Genomic DNA, 16,296 nt, shown 5'->3' on the forward strand with positions numbered 1-16,296 from the left:
TTGGATGCAGGGACCCAAGCACTTGCGCCATCCTCTGCTGCTTTCCCAGGTGCATTAACAGGGAGCTGGATCAGAAGCAGAGCAGCCAGAACTCGAACCAGCTCCCATACAAGATGCTGGTGCTGTAGGCGGCGGCCTGAGCTGCTGACCACAGCACCGGCCCCTCTATGACCTTTTTGAGGTACCCTTGTGTGGTTAATTGAGCATATGTTACATGGAATTGTTCCTATTCAAGAACGGAATGTTTTTAAAGGTAGTCTTTGGGTATACACATCATCCTGTATGGTTTTCCCTTGCCTTATTGGAAGGTTATAATTGTTGTTTGTTTAACCCTTCATGCTCTGATTTTAGGAATTCAACCTGAGCCTGTTAGCTCCATGCTTAAGCCTAGGCCTGCGTGAGATTTCTGGTGGCCAGAAGAGCCCCCTTTTTGAAGCAGCCCGGGCAGTGACCCTGGACCGAGTGAGCAGCATCGTTCAGCAGCTTCCTGCTGTGCATCAGGTCTTCCAGCCCTTCCAGCCTGCAGAGCCCTCAGCCTACTGGAGCAAGCTGAATGATCTGTTTGGTAATGAAAGTCAGAACCTCTGCTGGTTGTAAAAGCATTGCAGGGCCAGCGCAGTACGTTACGCCTGGCAAATGTGCAATCATTGCTGTTGATCTGACTCTGAAAGCATTTACAGAGATGACTGAGAAACAGCCCTGCGGGTCCTAGCTCCTCCGTGACATGGTTGGTGGCCTAGGCAGGGCCCTGAGCTCTGGGGAAGCCGGGGTAGGCCTCGGGGTGCAGGTGGGGCCCCGAGCTCTGGGGAAGCCGGGGTAGGCCTCGGGGTGCAGGTGGGGCCCCGAGCTCTGGGGAAGCCGGGGTAGGCCTCGGGGTGCAGGTGGGGCCCCGAGCTCTGGGGAAGCCGGGGTAGGCCTCGGGGTGCAGGTGGGGCCCCGAGCTCTGGGGAAGCCGGGGTAGGCCTCGGGGTGCAGGTGGGGCCCCGAGCTCTGGGGAAGCCGGGGTAGGCCTCGGGGTGCAGGTGGGGCCCCGAGCTCTGGGGAAGCCGGGGTAGGCCTCGGGGTGCAGGTGGGGCCCCGAGCTCTGGGGAAGCTGGGGCAGGCCTCGGAGTGCAGAAGGGCCTTTCTGAGCACCAGTGTCTTGAGCGGCTTGCCACTCTGAGACAGAGAGCCTATATCACAGTGGTCGCTCACCCTCGGTGATGCTCTCTTTCAGGGGATGCCAGTCTGCATCAGTCCCTGATCACGCTGGCTCGGGCCCTGGCGCAGTACCTCGTGGTGATCTCCAAGCTGCCTGCCCATCTGCACCTTCCTCCTGAGAAGGAGGGGGACACGGTGAAGTTTGTGGTGATGACACTTGAGGTAGGAAGCGTCTCCGTGTCCCCAGAGCCTGTGCTCCCCTGAGGGAGCCTGGGGCCGTGTGCCCCGTGACAGGTCTCCAGATGAGCCCCCAGTGCACAAGGACGCAGAGGCAGCGAGCAAGGTGGGCATTCTGGCAGCATAGAGGAGCTGGGTGGCCAGGCCCTAGGGCAGCTGGGCATTCTGGCAGCGTAGGGCAGCCCTGGGTGGCCAGGCCCTAGGTGTCCTCCGGGCAGACAAGGTTCTCTAGTCCTGCTGGCCTCTGGATGCTGTCCACAGCCCCGCCACAGCTATGACGCCCACTGCTGCCGTCCTGGGGAGGCATGGCAGGCATTCCCCGATGTGGATTCCTGGGAGGGGTGTGTGACAGGTGTCCTCTAAGGTCATGCTCTCCCTAGGCCCTGGCGTGGCACCTCATCCACGTGCGGATCCCGCTGAGTCTGGGCCTGCAGGCGGGGCTGGACTGCTGCTGCCTGGCTCTGCAGCTGCCTGGCCTCTGGAGCGTGGTCTCCTCGGCTGAGTTCGTGACCCACGCCTGTTCCCTCATCCACTGTGTGCGGTTCATCCTGGAAGCTGGTAAGTCCACGTCCTCACCCCACAAGGAACCTCGTTCACAAATGTTTTTATTTTGTGCTGCCTGTTTCGCGAGTTACCAAGTCAGGAATTGGGGTGAGTGGAGGGAGTGTGGGCCTTGCCATGAAGGAGCCCCGCCGCCGCCGCCGCCCCAGGAGCTTGACGTCTGTGCGGGGACTGAGCTGGAACTGGCGCCTCTGGCCGTTCTGTTTGCTTCTGGAGTTCGTTTTCCTAGGAAACACTTGTAAGCTTTGTGCCCCTTGGATCTCTGGTCCTAGTTGACTGTTTCGTGTTTTTAGTCCTAAATGATCCTAAGATTAATAAGATTATATTCAAAAGATTACTTTTTTTGTGAGTTGAAATGCCTGTTTCTATACTGCATTGTAATACTAATATATTGTAAAATAAAAGTAATTTATCCTTTCTAAGGAACAGTGTCCTCAACAAGGGTCATTAGCCAAAATATTTTAAAAATTGGATATTATAGTTTACATGTTAGAGGGTGTTTTGAAGTTTTGTATTTTTAAATTAAACATTATAGAGTTACGTTTTGATGTTTCATTGTTTAAATTGTTTTCATCTGTGCATTTGTAGTCAACTTGAAGATCCAAGGATTAATTTTTAAAAACCAGATTTCTTGGAGGGGCAGTTACAGGGATGCTTCTAGCAGTAGTGCACTGTCTGATAAAACCGTCAGGGTTCTCAGTGGCCAACCGTGGACGGTGGGCGTGTACACGGACAGACCCTTACCACCTGTGACTGAGCGATCGATACCTGAGTGGTATTGTTGCCCGGTTCAGTTCGTCTGAAGTCGGTTGTGGGCAGTCTGGGTGTCGTTTGTCAAGAGTCCCTTCCTGAATTCGTGAGGCCACACCAGTGTGCGTGGCTGACGGCACAGCGCTCGAGTGTTTGTTCCGCGTGGTTGCAGTTGCAGTGCAGCCTGGAGACCAGCTCCTCAGTCCAGACAGAAGGATGAGTGCGCCGAAGGCCGTCAGAGAGGACGAGGGAGGCTGCAGCACACAGAGTAAGTCTCAGGACCCTCAGAAACTCCTGTCAGTGTGGACTTGAAGTCCCCGCGGAGGACGTGGAAAGTGCAAGGCGTGGGCTCTCGCAAATTATCTCTGACCCAGCTCGTCCTCAGTGAGTGGCTTCAGTCTGAGCTTAGCACATGCTCTTGCCTCTGCCCCTGCCCTACTCCAGCTCAGTGTGAGGTCACGCTCCCCTGGCCCCGCCCCCTCATCCGCAGTGTGAGGTCACACTCCCCTGGCCCCTCCTCATCCGCAGTGTGAGGTCATATTCCCCTGCCCTACTCCAGCTCAGTGTGAGGTCACGCTCCCCTGGCCCCGCCCCCTCATCCGCAGTGTGAGGTCACACTCCCCTGGCCCCGCCCCCTCATCCGCAGTGTGAGGTCACACTCCCCTGGCCCCTCCTCATCCGCAGTGTGAGGTCATATTCCCCTGCCCTACTCCAGCTCAGTGTGAGGTCACGCTCCCCTGGCCCCGCCCCCTCATCCGCAGTGTGAGGTCACACTCCCCTGGCCCCTCCTCATCCGCAGTGTGAGGTCACACTCCCCTGGCCCCTCCTCATCCGCAGTGTGAGGTCACACTCCCCTGGCCCCTCCTCATCCGCAGTGTGAGGTCACACTCCCCTGGCCCCTCCTCATCCGCAGTGTGAGACAGTGCAGCAGGCCCGTGGAAGTGGCGAGCATGCAGGGTCCATTCCAAGGTCAGGTGTGCTCTGTGCTTTATGCTGTGCCCTGACGAAAGCTCTTCCCACGCTTGTCTATACAGAGCCCAGCTACATCGTCACAGCCTGTGAGATGGTGGCCGAGATGGTGGAGTGCCTCCAGTCGGTGCTGGCCTTGGGCCACAGGAGGAACAGTGGCACGCCCGCCTTCCTCACCGCCCTGCTTCGCAACATCGTGGTCAGCCTGGCCCGCCTGCCCCTTGTCAACAGCTACACGCGGGTGCCACCCCTGGTGAGTCTGCTGGTGCCTTCGCTAAGACAACACAAAGTGCTGCTCACGGGCATTCCGGAGCAGGAAGTGGTCTCGCTGCTGACGGTGACTAGAGCATCTTGTCCTGGGCCACGTGTGTGACAGGTGTCCTGGGCCACGTGTGTGACAGGTGTCCTGGGCGTGACGTGTGTGACAGGTGTCCTGGGCCACGTGTGTGACAGGTGTCCTGGGCGTGACGTGTGTGACAGGTGTCCTGGGCCACGTGTGTGACAGGTGTCCTGGGCCACGTGTGTGACAGGTGTCCTGGGCGTGACGTGTGTGACAGGTGTCCTGGGCCACGTGTGTGACAGGTGTCCTGGGCCACGTGTGTGACAGGTGTCCTGGGCGTGACGTGTGTGACAGGTGTCCTGGGCGTGACGTGTGTGACAGGTGTCCTGGGCCACGTGTGTGACAGGTGTCCTGGGCACGTGTGTGACGTGTGCTCTCGTGGAGGTTAGCAGAAGCTCGGGTTTTGGAAGATGCAGAGAGGCGTTAGTTGTGTCGCTAGTGGGAGTCTCTGTGCAGGTGGCCCTGACCTTGGCTCCCATGGCAGAAGGAGCTCGGCTGCGGGGGGCCTGTCGGTGACTGCACTGACCTCTCCCGGGGGCCTGCATTTCCCCCACAGCCTGCTGGGAGAAGACCACAGGGCGTGCCGCTCACTGGCAGCACAGCCCGTGTCAAGTGGGCAGGAGAGGCTGGCCCGCAGCAGGGCTTCCGTCAGGCGGTGCGAGCCCACACACAGCCAGGTCCCAAGGAACGTGGTTGTCTGCCTCGGGGACTGGGATGTGGGAATGGGACCTGTTTGAGCTGAGAGACGAGGAGGGTCTTCCACAGGGGAAGGGCTTGGAGGGCTCCTCCCTTGGAGGGCTCATCCTGAGGGGAAGGTCAGTTGCCCGGCGGGGCCGTGGGGTCAGAGGACAGCTGCTCCCTGGAAGAGGGGTAGGGAGATGGGGCAGGTTCGGCGTCGGGTGCAGCATTGGACCGTGCTCGAGGGCGTGGCAGCACAGGCGTGCGGGGTTTCCCACGGGACAGCGCCGAGCTGCCCTTGTGAGGGAGCAGCTGGGTCGGGCGACAGAGCCTTCACATGCACGTGGGGAGATCTGGGGACCTCCCTGCTGTGGCGCGGGAGCCCGGCGGCCGTGTCGGGCCCTCCGTCAGGGGCGTCTTTTTCATCCTGATGACCCTCAGACTGTGTGAGGCTGAGCGTCAGGTAACAGGCGCCCTTCTTCGTCCCTGTTGGTTACAGGAGTGAGCGCTGCTGCGGAGCCCGACTGCAGGAGCTGGCGGTGTGGGCAGGCGGTGGCCTGGTCTTGGGAGCTGGGGGTCAGGCAGACGGGAGGGTGCCAGTGGTGAGGAGAGACCCTCAGCTGAGGGGGTCAAGAGTCATTTCCGGGGCGGGGGTATGCGGGCGCGTGGGACGTCTGGGAGCAGTGAGGAAGTCTGACCATTCGGTGTCTTCACGGGACAGCTGTGTGGGTCAGTCTGGGAGGGCCGTCACTTCCTTGTCGTCTTCCCAGGTGTGGAGGCTCGGCTGGTCACCCAAACCAGGAGGGGATTTTGGAACTGTGTTCCCCGAGATCCCTGTGGAGTTCCTGCAGGAGAAGGAAGTCTTTAAGGAGTTCATCTACCGCATCAACACACTAGGTAATGTGTGGACTCCCTGCAGCGTCCCTGCCACACCAGCACACAGGCACCCCTACCACACCAGCACACAGGCACCCCTGCAGCTCCCTACCACACCAGCACACAGGCACCCCTGCAGCGTCCCTGCCACACCAGCACACAGGCACCCCTGCAGCTCCCTACCACACCAGCACACAGGCACCCCTGCAGAGTCCCTGCCACACCAGCGCACAGGCACCCCTACCACACCAGCACACAGGCACCCCTGCAGCGTCCCTGCCACACCAGCACACAGGCACCCCTGCAGCTCCCTACCACACCAGCACACAGGCACCCCTGCAGAGTCCCTGCCACACCAGCGCACAGGCACCCCTACCACACCAGCACACAGGCACCCCTGCAGCGTCCCTACCACACCAGCACACAGGCACCCCTGCCACACCAGCACACAGGCACCCCTGCAGTGTCCCTACCACACCAGCGCACAGGCACCCCTACCACACCAGCACACAGGCACCCCTGCAGCGTCCCTACCACACCAGCACACAGGCACCCCTGCAGAGTCCCTGCCACACCAGCGCACAGGCACCCCTACCACACCAGCACACAGGCACCCCGGCGCTCTCCCTGCAACTTCATCACACATCAAGTGTCTGCCACCTGGAGTGCCGTGGTTGGGGCCTCTTCGTAGGAGTCCCGTAAGATTGGGGCATGATCATACTGCAGACCTCCGTGAATGTGCCTGCATGTATGCAGTTCCTCATTGCAGTGAGAAGTGCGTGTGATTTTAATCCCAGGTTCTGCCCTACCGTGATGCCTCCTGGGAAATTCAGCGAGGAGTCTGACTACACCATCCCGCAGGCTGCTGCAGATTCTGTGTTGACTTTGATTTCTGAAGGTTCTGTCAGCAGGTCCCTTATTGCCTCTGCTTCTCCTTTAGTAACCAGACTATTCATCGCCCCGTCCAAAATGAAATCAAGCGGGAATGCACACCAGCCCCACCTCACAGAGCCTGTCTGCTCTCTCCCTGTAGCGTGGCAGCCAGGGGCCTCCTGGTCTTGCTCCTTGCCTGATGCCAACTCCTTTTACTTAGCTGTCTTTTTTTTTTTTTTTTTTTTTTTTTTTGACAGGCAGAGTGGACAGTGAGAGAGAGACAGAGAGAAAGGTCTTCCTTTTTTGCCGTTGGTTCACCCTCCAATGGCCGCCACAGCCTGTGTGCTGCGGCCGGCGCACCGCACTGATCCGAAGGCAGGAGCCAGGTACTTATCCTGGTCTCCCATGGGGTGCAGGGCCCAAGTACTTGGGCCATCCTCCACTGCACTCCCTGGCCACAGCAGAGAGCTGGCCTGGAAGAGGGGCAACCGGGACAGAATCCGGCGCCCTGACTGGGACTAGAACCCGGTGTGCTGGCGCCGCAAGGCAGAGGATTAGCCTAGTGAGCCGCGGCACCAGCCTAGCTGTCTTTGTTCTTGAACTGTTGGTCAGACCTGCATGGCCCCAGATAATTCTAGAATCTCCCTGATGTTTTGCTGTTGGTCGCGTCCATTTTTTTTCTTTCCTTGTGTAAGTCGTCATCTATGCCCCTCGGTTTATATTTGTCTGTATCTAAACCTGCCACGCTGTCTGGATCCACTTCACCGAGGAGCTCCTAGGGTTTGATGCTTCCGCTTTCCCGCCCTCTGCCCCTGTGGCCTCAGTGTGAGGGTCAGGGCCTCCTCCGTGTGGGTCACAGGAGCAGTAAGCCCAGCCACTCCTGCTCCCTGACGCCGAGGCTCGGTGGCCTCGGAGTTGTGCCTCCAGATCACGTTCTTCTATACAGGGCCAGGGAAGCTGTTGTCTTGGCCTGGTGATGTTTAATGGCTTTACTGACAGAACTTCATTCCACGCAGTTCCCCCACGTCAAGTCCGTGGTTCTGAGGCCTTTGGTTCACGGAGCTGTGCACTCTTCAGCCCAGTTTACTGTTGGATTTCAGGAAGGAATTTTTAAAAGTTAATTAATTTTTATTTGAGGTACAGAGACAGAGCTTCTATCTGCTAGTTTGCTGCCCAAATGCTTGTGGGGAGGGGAAAAGGGGCTGAATGCAGAGTTAGGGACTCGGTCTGGGTCTCCCACGTGTGTGCCGAGACCCCAGCGCTGCCCCCAGGGTCCCCATCAGCACGCAGCCAGAGCACAGGTGCCCTGATGGGCGATGCAGGTGGCCCAGCTGGCAGCCTTCCTGCCAGGCAGAACGCCCGCCCCAGGAGGGCTGACCCGTCTGGTGAGCGTGGCAGAAGCGTCTCGGCTTGCTCAGGTGCAGCCTTGTGTGCCCCTTCACCTCACTCCCGCCACGGCTGCCCTGTGCATACAGCAGACGCCTCCCAGCCACGCTGCCCAGGCTGGAGTCTGCCGGGCCGCCTGCTTGTCAGCTCCCGTGTGCTTTGGTCTCCTCACTGGTGAGATGGAGGAAGTGTCCCCTGCCTCCTGGACGCCTGCTGCTGATGGCGGGAGCTGCTGTGTGAGTGTCACTGTGGGCACAGCGACAAGCCTGGAAGGTGGGCGGAGCTCCAGCTCATGTAGCGCTCGCATTCCCAGGATGGACCAGTCGCACCCAGTTTGAAGAAACGTGGGCCACCCTCCTTGGTGTCCTGGTGACCCAGCCCCTTGCGTTGGAGCAGGAGGAAAGCCCACCAGAGGTAAGGTCCCCACGACTCAGACCTGCTGACTGGCCAGTGGACACTTATGGCCACTGGTAGGTCTTTGGTGGCCAGCAGAAGGAGGGCAGCAAGCTAATGCTGTCCGTCTTGCCCAGTTTTCCTGGTAGCGGCCAGGTGGTGTCTTTGGCGGGGACAGATCTCAAGGTGCAGCAGTGAGGTTGCCAGTGGCCAACGCGCATTCACCCCATGTCCACCATGCTGAGCGCCAGCAAGACTGTGCCCCTTCGTTTATGTGTTTGAGGGTCAGAACCCGGTTCCGGAGCCACCACTGCTGCCTCCCAGGGTCTGGAGCGGGAGCCAGGCATGGAACCTAGCACACAGGGGACAGCTGCTGGGCTCTGCGCCTGCCCTGCCCTTTCTCAAAGACACCTTTGAGTGCTGTTTGCTTGTCCACATCCAGAGAAGTATGGGTTGACTTGGTATGAAAAGGCACCTTAGAAAGGCCGTGTAGAGTGCCTGGTTTTGTTTAATTGTTTGGCAGAGACTCTTCAGCTTCTGGGGCTGCTGGTGTGTGTCATGCTAATGTCATGCTGATGCCATGCTGATGTCATGCCAAATTGAGTCACGCTCTGGAGAAGCAGAGCTTGTGCACCGAGAGCCCTGGGCTGTGAGGGAGAAGGGGCGAGGCAGGCGTCTGCCCCAAAGCAGCAACCGTATCTTTTAGTCCATCTGTGGGCGTCGACAGGTCGTTGCATGCAGGGCCTGTGAAGTCAGCAAATTTAAGCACACGTTAAAAGAAAGAGATTTATCTAATTTTTATTTGTTTTTTTATTTTATTTTTTTTATTGGACAGGTAGAGTTATAGACAGTGAGGACAGGTAGAGTGAGAGAGAGAGAGACAGAAAGGTCTTCCTTCCGCTGGTTCATTCCCCAAATGGCCGCTATGGCTGGTGCTGCGCCAGTCCGAAGCCAGGAGCCAGGTGCTCTTCCTGGTCTCCCATGCAGGTGCAGGGGCCAAAGCTCTTGGGCCATCCTCCACTGCCTTCCCAGGCCGCAGCAGAGAGCTGGACTGGAAGAGGAACAACTGGGACTAGAACCCGGCAGCCCTATCTAATTTTTATTTGAAAGGCAGACTTACAGAGAAGAGAGAGAGAGGACTTCCATCCTCTGGCTGCCTCCCCAAGTGGCCACAACGGCCAGATCTGGGCCTGTCCGAAGCCAGGAGCCAGGAGCTTCTTCTGGATCTGCCACGTTGGGTGAACAGGCCATCTGCTTTCCCAGGCGCGTTAGCAGGGAGCTGGATCAGAATTGGAGTAGCCGGGAATTGAACTGGCGCCCATATGGGATGCAGGTGCTGCAAGAGGCAGCTTAACCTGCTCCGATACAGCGCCAGCCCTAGCACACTTTTTTAAAAAATAGTTTATGGGGCCGGCACTGTGGCATAACAGTTAAAGCTGTTAGAATCCCGGCTGCTCCACTTCCGATCCAGCTCTCTGCTATGGCCTGGGAAAGCAGTAGAAGATGGCCCAAGTGCTTGGGCCCTGTACCCACGTGGGAGACCTGGAAGAAGCTCCTGGCTCCTGGCTCCTGGCTCCTGGCTCCTGGCTCCTGGCTCCTGGCTTCGGATCAGCCCAGCTCCGGCCATTGCAGCCATTTGGGGGAACCAGTGGGTGGAAGACCTTTCTCTCTCTGTCTTTGCCTCTACCTCTCTGTAACTCTGCCTTTCAAATAAATAAATGAATCTTTAAAAAAAAAAAAAAAAACAAGGTAAAGGTGTTTATAGGTGGAGTCCCATGCCCATGCCCATCAGAGACCCTGCTTTGAAAAGGAGACATTTGCCCAGCTGATTTGTTTGAAAGCACAGGTGTGAGAGGTGCTGCCCTCTGCTGGGTGAACGTAGGCCTGGGCGGCTCCCTCGCTCTTCCGTCCTCTGAAGCTGTGTGTGGTCTATAGGTTCCGCTTGCTGGGTTGGGGGTAGGGGGTAGGGTTGGTTTGTGGGGGCTCGCTGTCTTGTTAATGTGTGGGCTGTCCTTCCAGGAAGACATGGAAAGGACGCAGATCAACGTCCTGGCTGTGCAGGCCATCACCTCCCTGGTTCTCAGTGCGATGACTGTGCCTGTGGCCGGCAACCCCGCTGTGAGCTGCCTGGAGCAGCAGCCCCGGAACAAACCCCTGAAAGCTCTCGACACCAGGTTTGCCCAAGTTCCCCTTGTCTCCAGGGCGCCCAGGGCTGGTGCTGGAGACAGGGAGAGGCCGCCCCCCACGTGGTGACCGGCAGCTTCACCCAGGCCCTTTGGTGTGCTTCACAGCAGTGCACAGGGCCCTGCCGCACACGGGGCAGATCCAGAGTGGCAGTAGAGCAGTGACTAGCTGCAAACTAGACGGGAGTCGTGCAGGGGTCATTGAGGGTCGAGTGGCAGAGTCTAACAGAGCAGGACACGGAGCTGATCCACCCCTGCCAGGAGCCCACGTCTGCTGCTCTGCCAGGTTCCCTTAGACAAAACAGGGGGGAAGTTGTCATGTTTCTCATTTGTAAGATTTTGAGGGAAGCAAAATTTTTTCTACCTTTGTTTTGAATTTTAGGTTTGGGAGGAAGTTGAGTGTGATCCGAGGAATTGTAGAGCAGGAGATTCAAGCGATGGTTTCCAAGAGAGAGAATATTGCCACCCATCATTCGTACCAGGCGTGGGACCCCGTCCCTTCCCTGTCTCCAGCGACTGCAGGTACCCGGCACCAGGCGTGGGCTCCCGTCCCTTCCCTGTCTCCAGCGACTGCAGGTGCCTGGTGGGAAAGTTGTACTTGGCCTGAAAGTGAATGAGACTCGTGCCTCACCACACCCATTGGACAGGAAGCCTGATTGCGGCTTTATTTGGAGGCTGTGGTGCTAACTGCTGCCACCATTCACAAATAGGAGTGTCATTCAGGGCTCGGAGAAGCTTACGGTTGGAAATAGAATCTGGGAGTGAACTAGAAGCAGTGTCTCTCGCCAGTTGAGTTATGGGAAGCCAGAGCGTTCTCAGAGGCTGAGTGACTGGCAGTTGCTCGCATTAGATAGTCAGAGTGCACCTGAGTCCTCTGGATCCCCAGCCTCTCGTAGGAAGTCCCCAGAACCTGTGTCCTAGAGTGCGTGCATCTGACAGCCCCACAGGCTGGGCCACCGCGTCTGAGCGGCCCGCTCCCCTCACCTCTCCTGCTGGGCCCTGTGTGCTGTGCTGAGCGGGCATGCTGCCCTTTGAGTTGCGCTCCTATCTTGTGAGGGGCACCAGCCTCGTTGCTCTGGGTGAGTGGCCTTTTGTGGGCATTTGGGAGAGGTTTTTGTGTAGCACCGCTATTTTTGTTCTTTTGACAAGCAGTATTTTGGCACTGCCAGGAGCTGTTAGGGGCTGTACACTGAAGCCCCTCGAAGGCTTTCTTGGAAGAGGCCCAGTACAGCATGTTTTGTTTTTGTTTTTGTTTTTGTTTTTGTTTTTGTTTTTACAGGCAGAGTTAAGACAGTGAGAGACAGAGAGACAGAGAGAAAGGTCTTCCTTCCGTTGGTTCACCCCTCAAATGGCTGCTACAGCTGGCGTGCTGCGGCCTGCACGCCGCACCGATCCGAAGCCAGGAGCCAGGTGCTTCCTCCTGGTCTCCCATGCAGGTGCAGGGCCCAAGGACTTGGGCTGCAGCAGAGAGCTGGACTGGAAGAGGAGCAACCTGGACAGAATCCAGCGCCCCAACCAGGACTAGAACCAGGGGTGCCAGCGCCGCAGGTGGAGGATTAGCCTAGTGAGCCGCGGCGCCGGCCTATGTAGTACAGCGTGTTTTGTGCCCTCATTTACCGGGGCATTGCCTTCAACTCAGCCCTGTGATCTTGGGTGGCCCTGGATCCACCCATCAGGTTCATGAGCCAGTAGGATCATTGCAAAATGGCGTGACCATCATGATGGCAGGAGAGTGGGACAAGCAGATGTGGGAGCGCTCGGGGAGCAGGGGCATCGTCTTGGACAGGGTGGGTCGCCGCTCCATCTGGCAGAGGATTCGCTGGGCCATTCAGCTGGGGGAGTGGTGGCCTAGCGATGGAAGTGGAGAGGCATCTTACAGCTGCTCCTGCTGGCGCCAGCCGGCCTGGGCCCCCAGGCAGGGCTCCACGGGTCCTGTTCGCTGAGGTGGTCGTCTGGCCCCACGCGAGAGCCTGCCTGCTTAGACTGTCACCTGTATGCAGCTGCCTCCCCGTTAGGCTTTTGTAGCTCAGCCTATTCTGGTTCAGGTCCCAGGGTTGGAAACTGAGGACTGAGTGATGAATGCCGCAGTCTTGTTTGGTACAGAGAAAAAGTGATAGTCCAGTTCCTCCACTGGTCCTTAGGGCTTAATGGGTTTCAGAGTGACAAAGAACACCCCTGAGACCCAGGGGGCTCTGCTCACTGCTCAGCCCGGGCCATCCTGCCGGGGTGCGGCCTGCAAGGCAGGAGCGGCCCGCACCAGGGCACACAGAGCAGGGCTCACAAGGCTGTCCTTCGCAGGTGCCCTCATTAGCCACGACAAACTGCTGCTGCAGACCAACCCCGAGCGCGAGCTGGGGAACACGAGCTACAAGCTTGGCCAGGTGAGCCGGCAGCCCCCGGTCTGTGTCTGACCTCAGGCCCGGGCCACTGAGCACATCGGGGAGAGGTTTCATGTGGTTTTAAATGAAGGGGTGTTTTACTTTCGTTATCTTCTTTATTTCAGAAATGCTTTAGGATACTTCTCAGGTAGTGACACAGATGTGTGGGAGACGCCAGTGAGATGATGGGAGTTAGGCTAGGTAGCAGCCAGGAGGTGGAGCAGGCTGGACGAGGCCGGCACAGTAAGTAGAGTGGACACTTGCAGGGTCTCAGCTCTGGCCAATGTCCCCGGAGCCGCCAGCACAGACAGCACAGCAGCCTGGCCCTCAGGGCAGACGGGCAGCTCCATAGCTTCTGGACAGTTCCACTGAACTGCTTATGACCCCTCATCAGAAAGGTATGGGTAGCCAAGCACACAGCAGTGTGTGTGCACCGCTGGTGCCCGAAGGCTACCCTGGCCACCTGCACCTTTCTTGCCACTCACTGCTGTAACTTCCTCTCTGTGTTGCTGCTTTATTTAGAAACAGATTGTACAAGGTGGCTCTCTTGTTAGCCCTTGTTTCAGGAGAAACTGATCAGAAAAGTACTTGGAAACACTTGGTAGTTCTAAGGGTTTCCTCCTCTAAGCTCCTAGTGAGCATTGGATCCCGTAGGAGGTTATGCTCTGCATGGCTGGGGCCTGGTGGCTGCTGGGACAGGAAGCCACAGACAGACTCTGAGTTTTGCAGAGAAGTCCCCCTGGGACGAGCGACAGTGGCTGTTGTGTTGTGAGACACTTTTCCTGGGAGTGCTTCTGAAGGAGGGAGAGGCTGCACCCACTGAGTGCCTACAGCCACCTTCCAATCGCAGGACATCAGCTCCGCGGTCCTGCTGTGCTCACCTGACTGCCCATTTCCCTCAGCGTTTGTGTCCGCACCCGGCTGTCTCCAGGCCGAAAGTGGTGGGGACACACCCGGCTGGAATGCGGCCGCACCCCACCCTGTCTGGCTACCTGTCAGCCCCCAAATGCCACTCGACTGAGCTGCCACTTGCTTTCGGGAAGGGGTTGGGTTGGGTGTTGGGCTTGGGGATTACAGGGGCCAGCAGGGGCCATGCCGGGTGTGGTGCTGGGATCAGGGAGCAGTGGCCGTTGGTGCCTCTGGAATGCAGGGGCAGCGTCCCTGTTGCCCCCGGGCACCGTGCCGGGGCAGCAGGCAGTCTGCTGACATGTCGTCCGGAGTGTGGTGCTTCCTGCAGCCGGGCGCCTCTGCTGGCCTCCGTGCCCCCTCCTGCTGCGTCCCTCGCCCCTGCCCCCCACCACCTCCAAAACCATCACCTCCCCTTTTGCATTCTAGGGGGCTTTTTAAAGGAAGTAACACAGGGAGATGGGGTTTACCGCGAGTGGCTGCCCGTGAGGGAGGACCAGATTGGGGCAGAAACCCCGCGTGTTGGCTCCATGCTTGGCCAGGACCTCATCTGAGTGTTCCTGCCTGGAGGCGCTGACCCCCCCACCCCCACCCCGTCCCTGATCCTGGTTCCCGGCAGCACTGCAGCCCTTGGACTCGTCTGCCTGAGACGTGGGTCTGATAGCTCCTGTGTGGGAAGGCGCCCGCAGTGGGGCACTCAGTGCAGGGCCAGGCACTGAGCCAGTGTCCGGGGTCTGATAGCTCCTGTGTGGGAAGGCGCCCGCAGTGGGGCACTCAGTGCAGGGCCAGGCACTGAGCCAGTGTCCATTCCCGTGGCAGGTGTCCATCCACTCCATGTGGCTGGGGAACAGCATCACGCCCCTGAGAGAGGAGGAGTGGGACGAGGAGGAGGAAGAGGAGGCCGATGTCCCCGCACCGTCACCTCCACCCACGTCTCCTGTCAACTCCAGGTCTCCACTGGCCTTTTCTAAGCGGTTTGAAATGCCTTACTGGTCACTGGATGTGTCTGCGGGGCTTGTTGACGTGGCGCTTTCTGGCTGTCTTGCACCCTCTGCAGGAAGCACCGGGCTGGCGTCGACATCCACTCCTGTTCACAGTTCCTGCTCGAGTTGTACAGTCGCTGGATCCTGCCATCCAGTTCAGCCAGAAAGACGCCGGTCATCCTCATCAGTGAAGTGGTTCGATCCGTGAGTTGGCCTGCCACCATCTCCTCTCACGTAACACACACACGGGCTGTCCATGCATGCACCATACGTGCTGTACAGCCATGCAGAACTGAGAAGGGCCCCTGTGGATTCACGGGTGCAGGAGAAGAAATCAGTATTTCTCAGATTGGCAAAGGACGGTTTTTTACGTTTCCAGCCCCATAGCAGAGGGAGACACACAGTAAGGGTGTTCTGGGAGCGCTCGTTGTTACCCACGGTCCTTGTCTGTTCACCTCTGGGGCATGTGACGGGGTCCCGCGTGCCCGGTCCCCACTGCCAAGAGGCGCCGCCTCGTAGGGCAGGCGCTGCAGGTGGCAGTCTTGGGGCCAAGACGCCTCAGCCACTCAGGCGCTCCGAGGGCGCTAGCTGCGGCCTTGGTGTCTCAGTGTCAGCGATGGAGCAGAACCTGAGGCGCTCTGGAGACACACCCGACCAGTCAAAAGTAATTTGTTACAAATAGGTTTTAAAAATTAGAATAGCTTTTTTATATTTTTTAAAAATTTAAAAAGCAAAATGTGTAGCTTGTTAGAAAACAGCTAAATTCACATGTCTGCTCTTGGCTCAGTTTATAATACCACGTAAGCACTGCAGACTTCGGTCATACACTGGGGAAATTGAGGTCGGGGAGAGGCAACTGGTCAGCATTGCTGTGGGCATAGTTTGGTCCTTGGCAGTCACCTGGAGGGTCTCAGCTATACCAGGCTTCCCGGGCCACTTCAGAGCCTCAGCCCCCGCCCCCACCCACTCCTGCAGAATAGGGTGCCCATGATTGAGTTCTGATTTTAGGTGTAATGTTAGGAGTAGAACCTTAGAGAAGGGGCCAGCATTGTGGCATAGCAGATAAGCTGCTGGCGTCCCTATGATGCTGGTTCATGTCCCAGCTGCTCCAGTTCTGATCCAGCTCCCTGCTGATGGCCTGGGGAAAGCAATGGAACATGGCCCTAATACTTGGACTCCTGCCACCCACGTGGGAGACCTGCAAGAAGCCTCTGGCTCCTGGCTTTGGCCTGGCCCAGCCCCAGTCATTGTGGCCATCTGGGGAATGAACCAGCGGATGGAAGATCTTTTTCTCCCTCTCTCTGTCTCTTCTGTATGTTAACTCTGACTTCCAAATAATAAATAAATCTTTAAAAAAAAAAAATAGAGAAAGAGGGTGTTGGAAGCTCACCTGAAAAAAACCACACTTACTTCTCAACAAGTAGTTGTCCGCCTGACTCCTCCTGTGTGGTGGTGAGGTCCTATCCTTGGGAGCCATCACAGAAGTAGCCCTTTCACTGTTCCCATGTGGGCGCTGGCTGTGCCAGGGCTGCCCTCTGGGGCAGGCGTGGGTGCCAGTGACGGGGTTTTCTTCATGTTCTGTGTTTAGGTTTTGTTTTTAGAGTGTCTGGGTTGAAGTCCCAGAACTCCACTTTTTTTTTTTT

The 16,296-nt window shown here is 57.9% G+C and overlaps 1 protein-coding gene across 3 annotated transcripts in view; it reads left to right on the forward strand.

The window, feature by feature from the left end:
- The window catches only part of HTT (huntingtin), a 169,125-nt gene that overhangs the window by 144,045 nt on the left and 8,784 nt on the right, over positions 1–16,296 (forward strand). For all 3 annotated transcript variants that reach the window (XM_051836726.3, XM_089325101.1, XM_089325102.1), the window contains 12 exons: positions 352–565; positions 1,217–1,362; positions 1,758–1,935; positions 2,861–2,956; positions 3,723–3,910; positions 5,446–5,572; positions 8,124–8,224; positions 10,223–10,377; positions 10,769–10,908; positions 12,685–12,767; positions 14,490–14,620; positions 14,728–14,857. In XM_051836726.3, coding sequence (XP_051692686.3) covers positions 352–565; positions 1,217–1,362; positions 1,758–1,935; positions 2,861–2,956; positions 3,723–3,910; positions 5,446–5,572; positions 8,124–8,224; positions 10,223–10,377; positions 10,769–10,908; positions 12,685–12,767; positions 14,490–14,620; positions 14,728–14,857 — 1,689 coding nt within the window. The remainder of the gene's footprint in view (positions 1–351; positions 566–1,216; positions 1,363–1,757; positions 1,936–2,860; positions 2,957–3,722; positions 3,911–5,445; positions 5,573–8,123; positions 8,225–10,222; positions 10,378–10,768; positions 10,909–12,684; positions 12,768–14,489; positions 14,621–14,727; positions 14,858–16,296) is intronic.

The sequence above is a fragment of the Oryctolagus cuniculus genome, chromosome 2 (assembly GCF_051225735.1).
Source record: "Oryctolagus cuniculus isolate XC-2025 breed Fujian yellow rabbit chromosome 2, ASM5122573v1, whole genome shotgun sequence".
NCBI classification, from domain to species: domain Eukaryota; kingdom Metazoa; phylum Chordata; class Mammalia; order Lagomorpha; family Leporidae; genus Oryctolagus; species Oryctolagus cuniculus.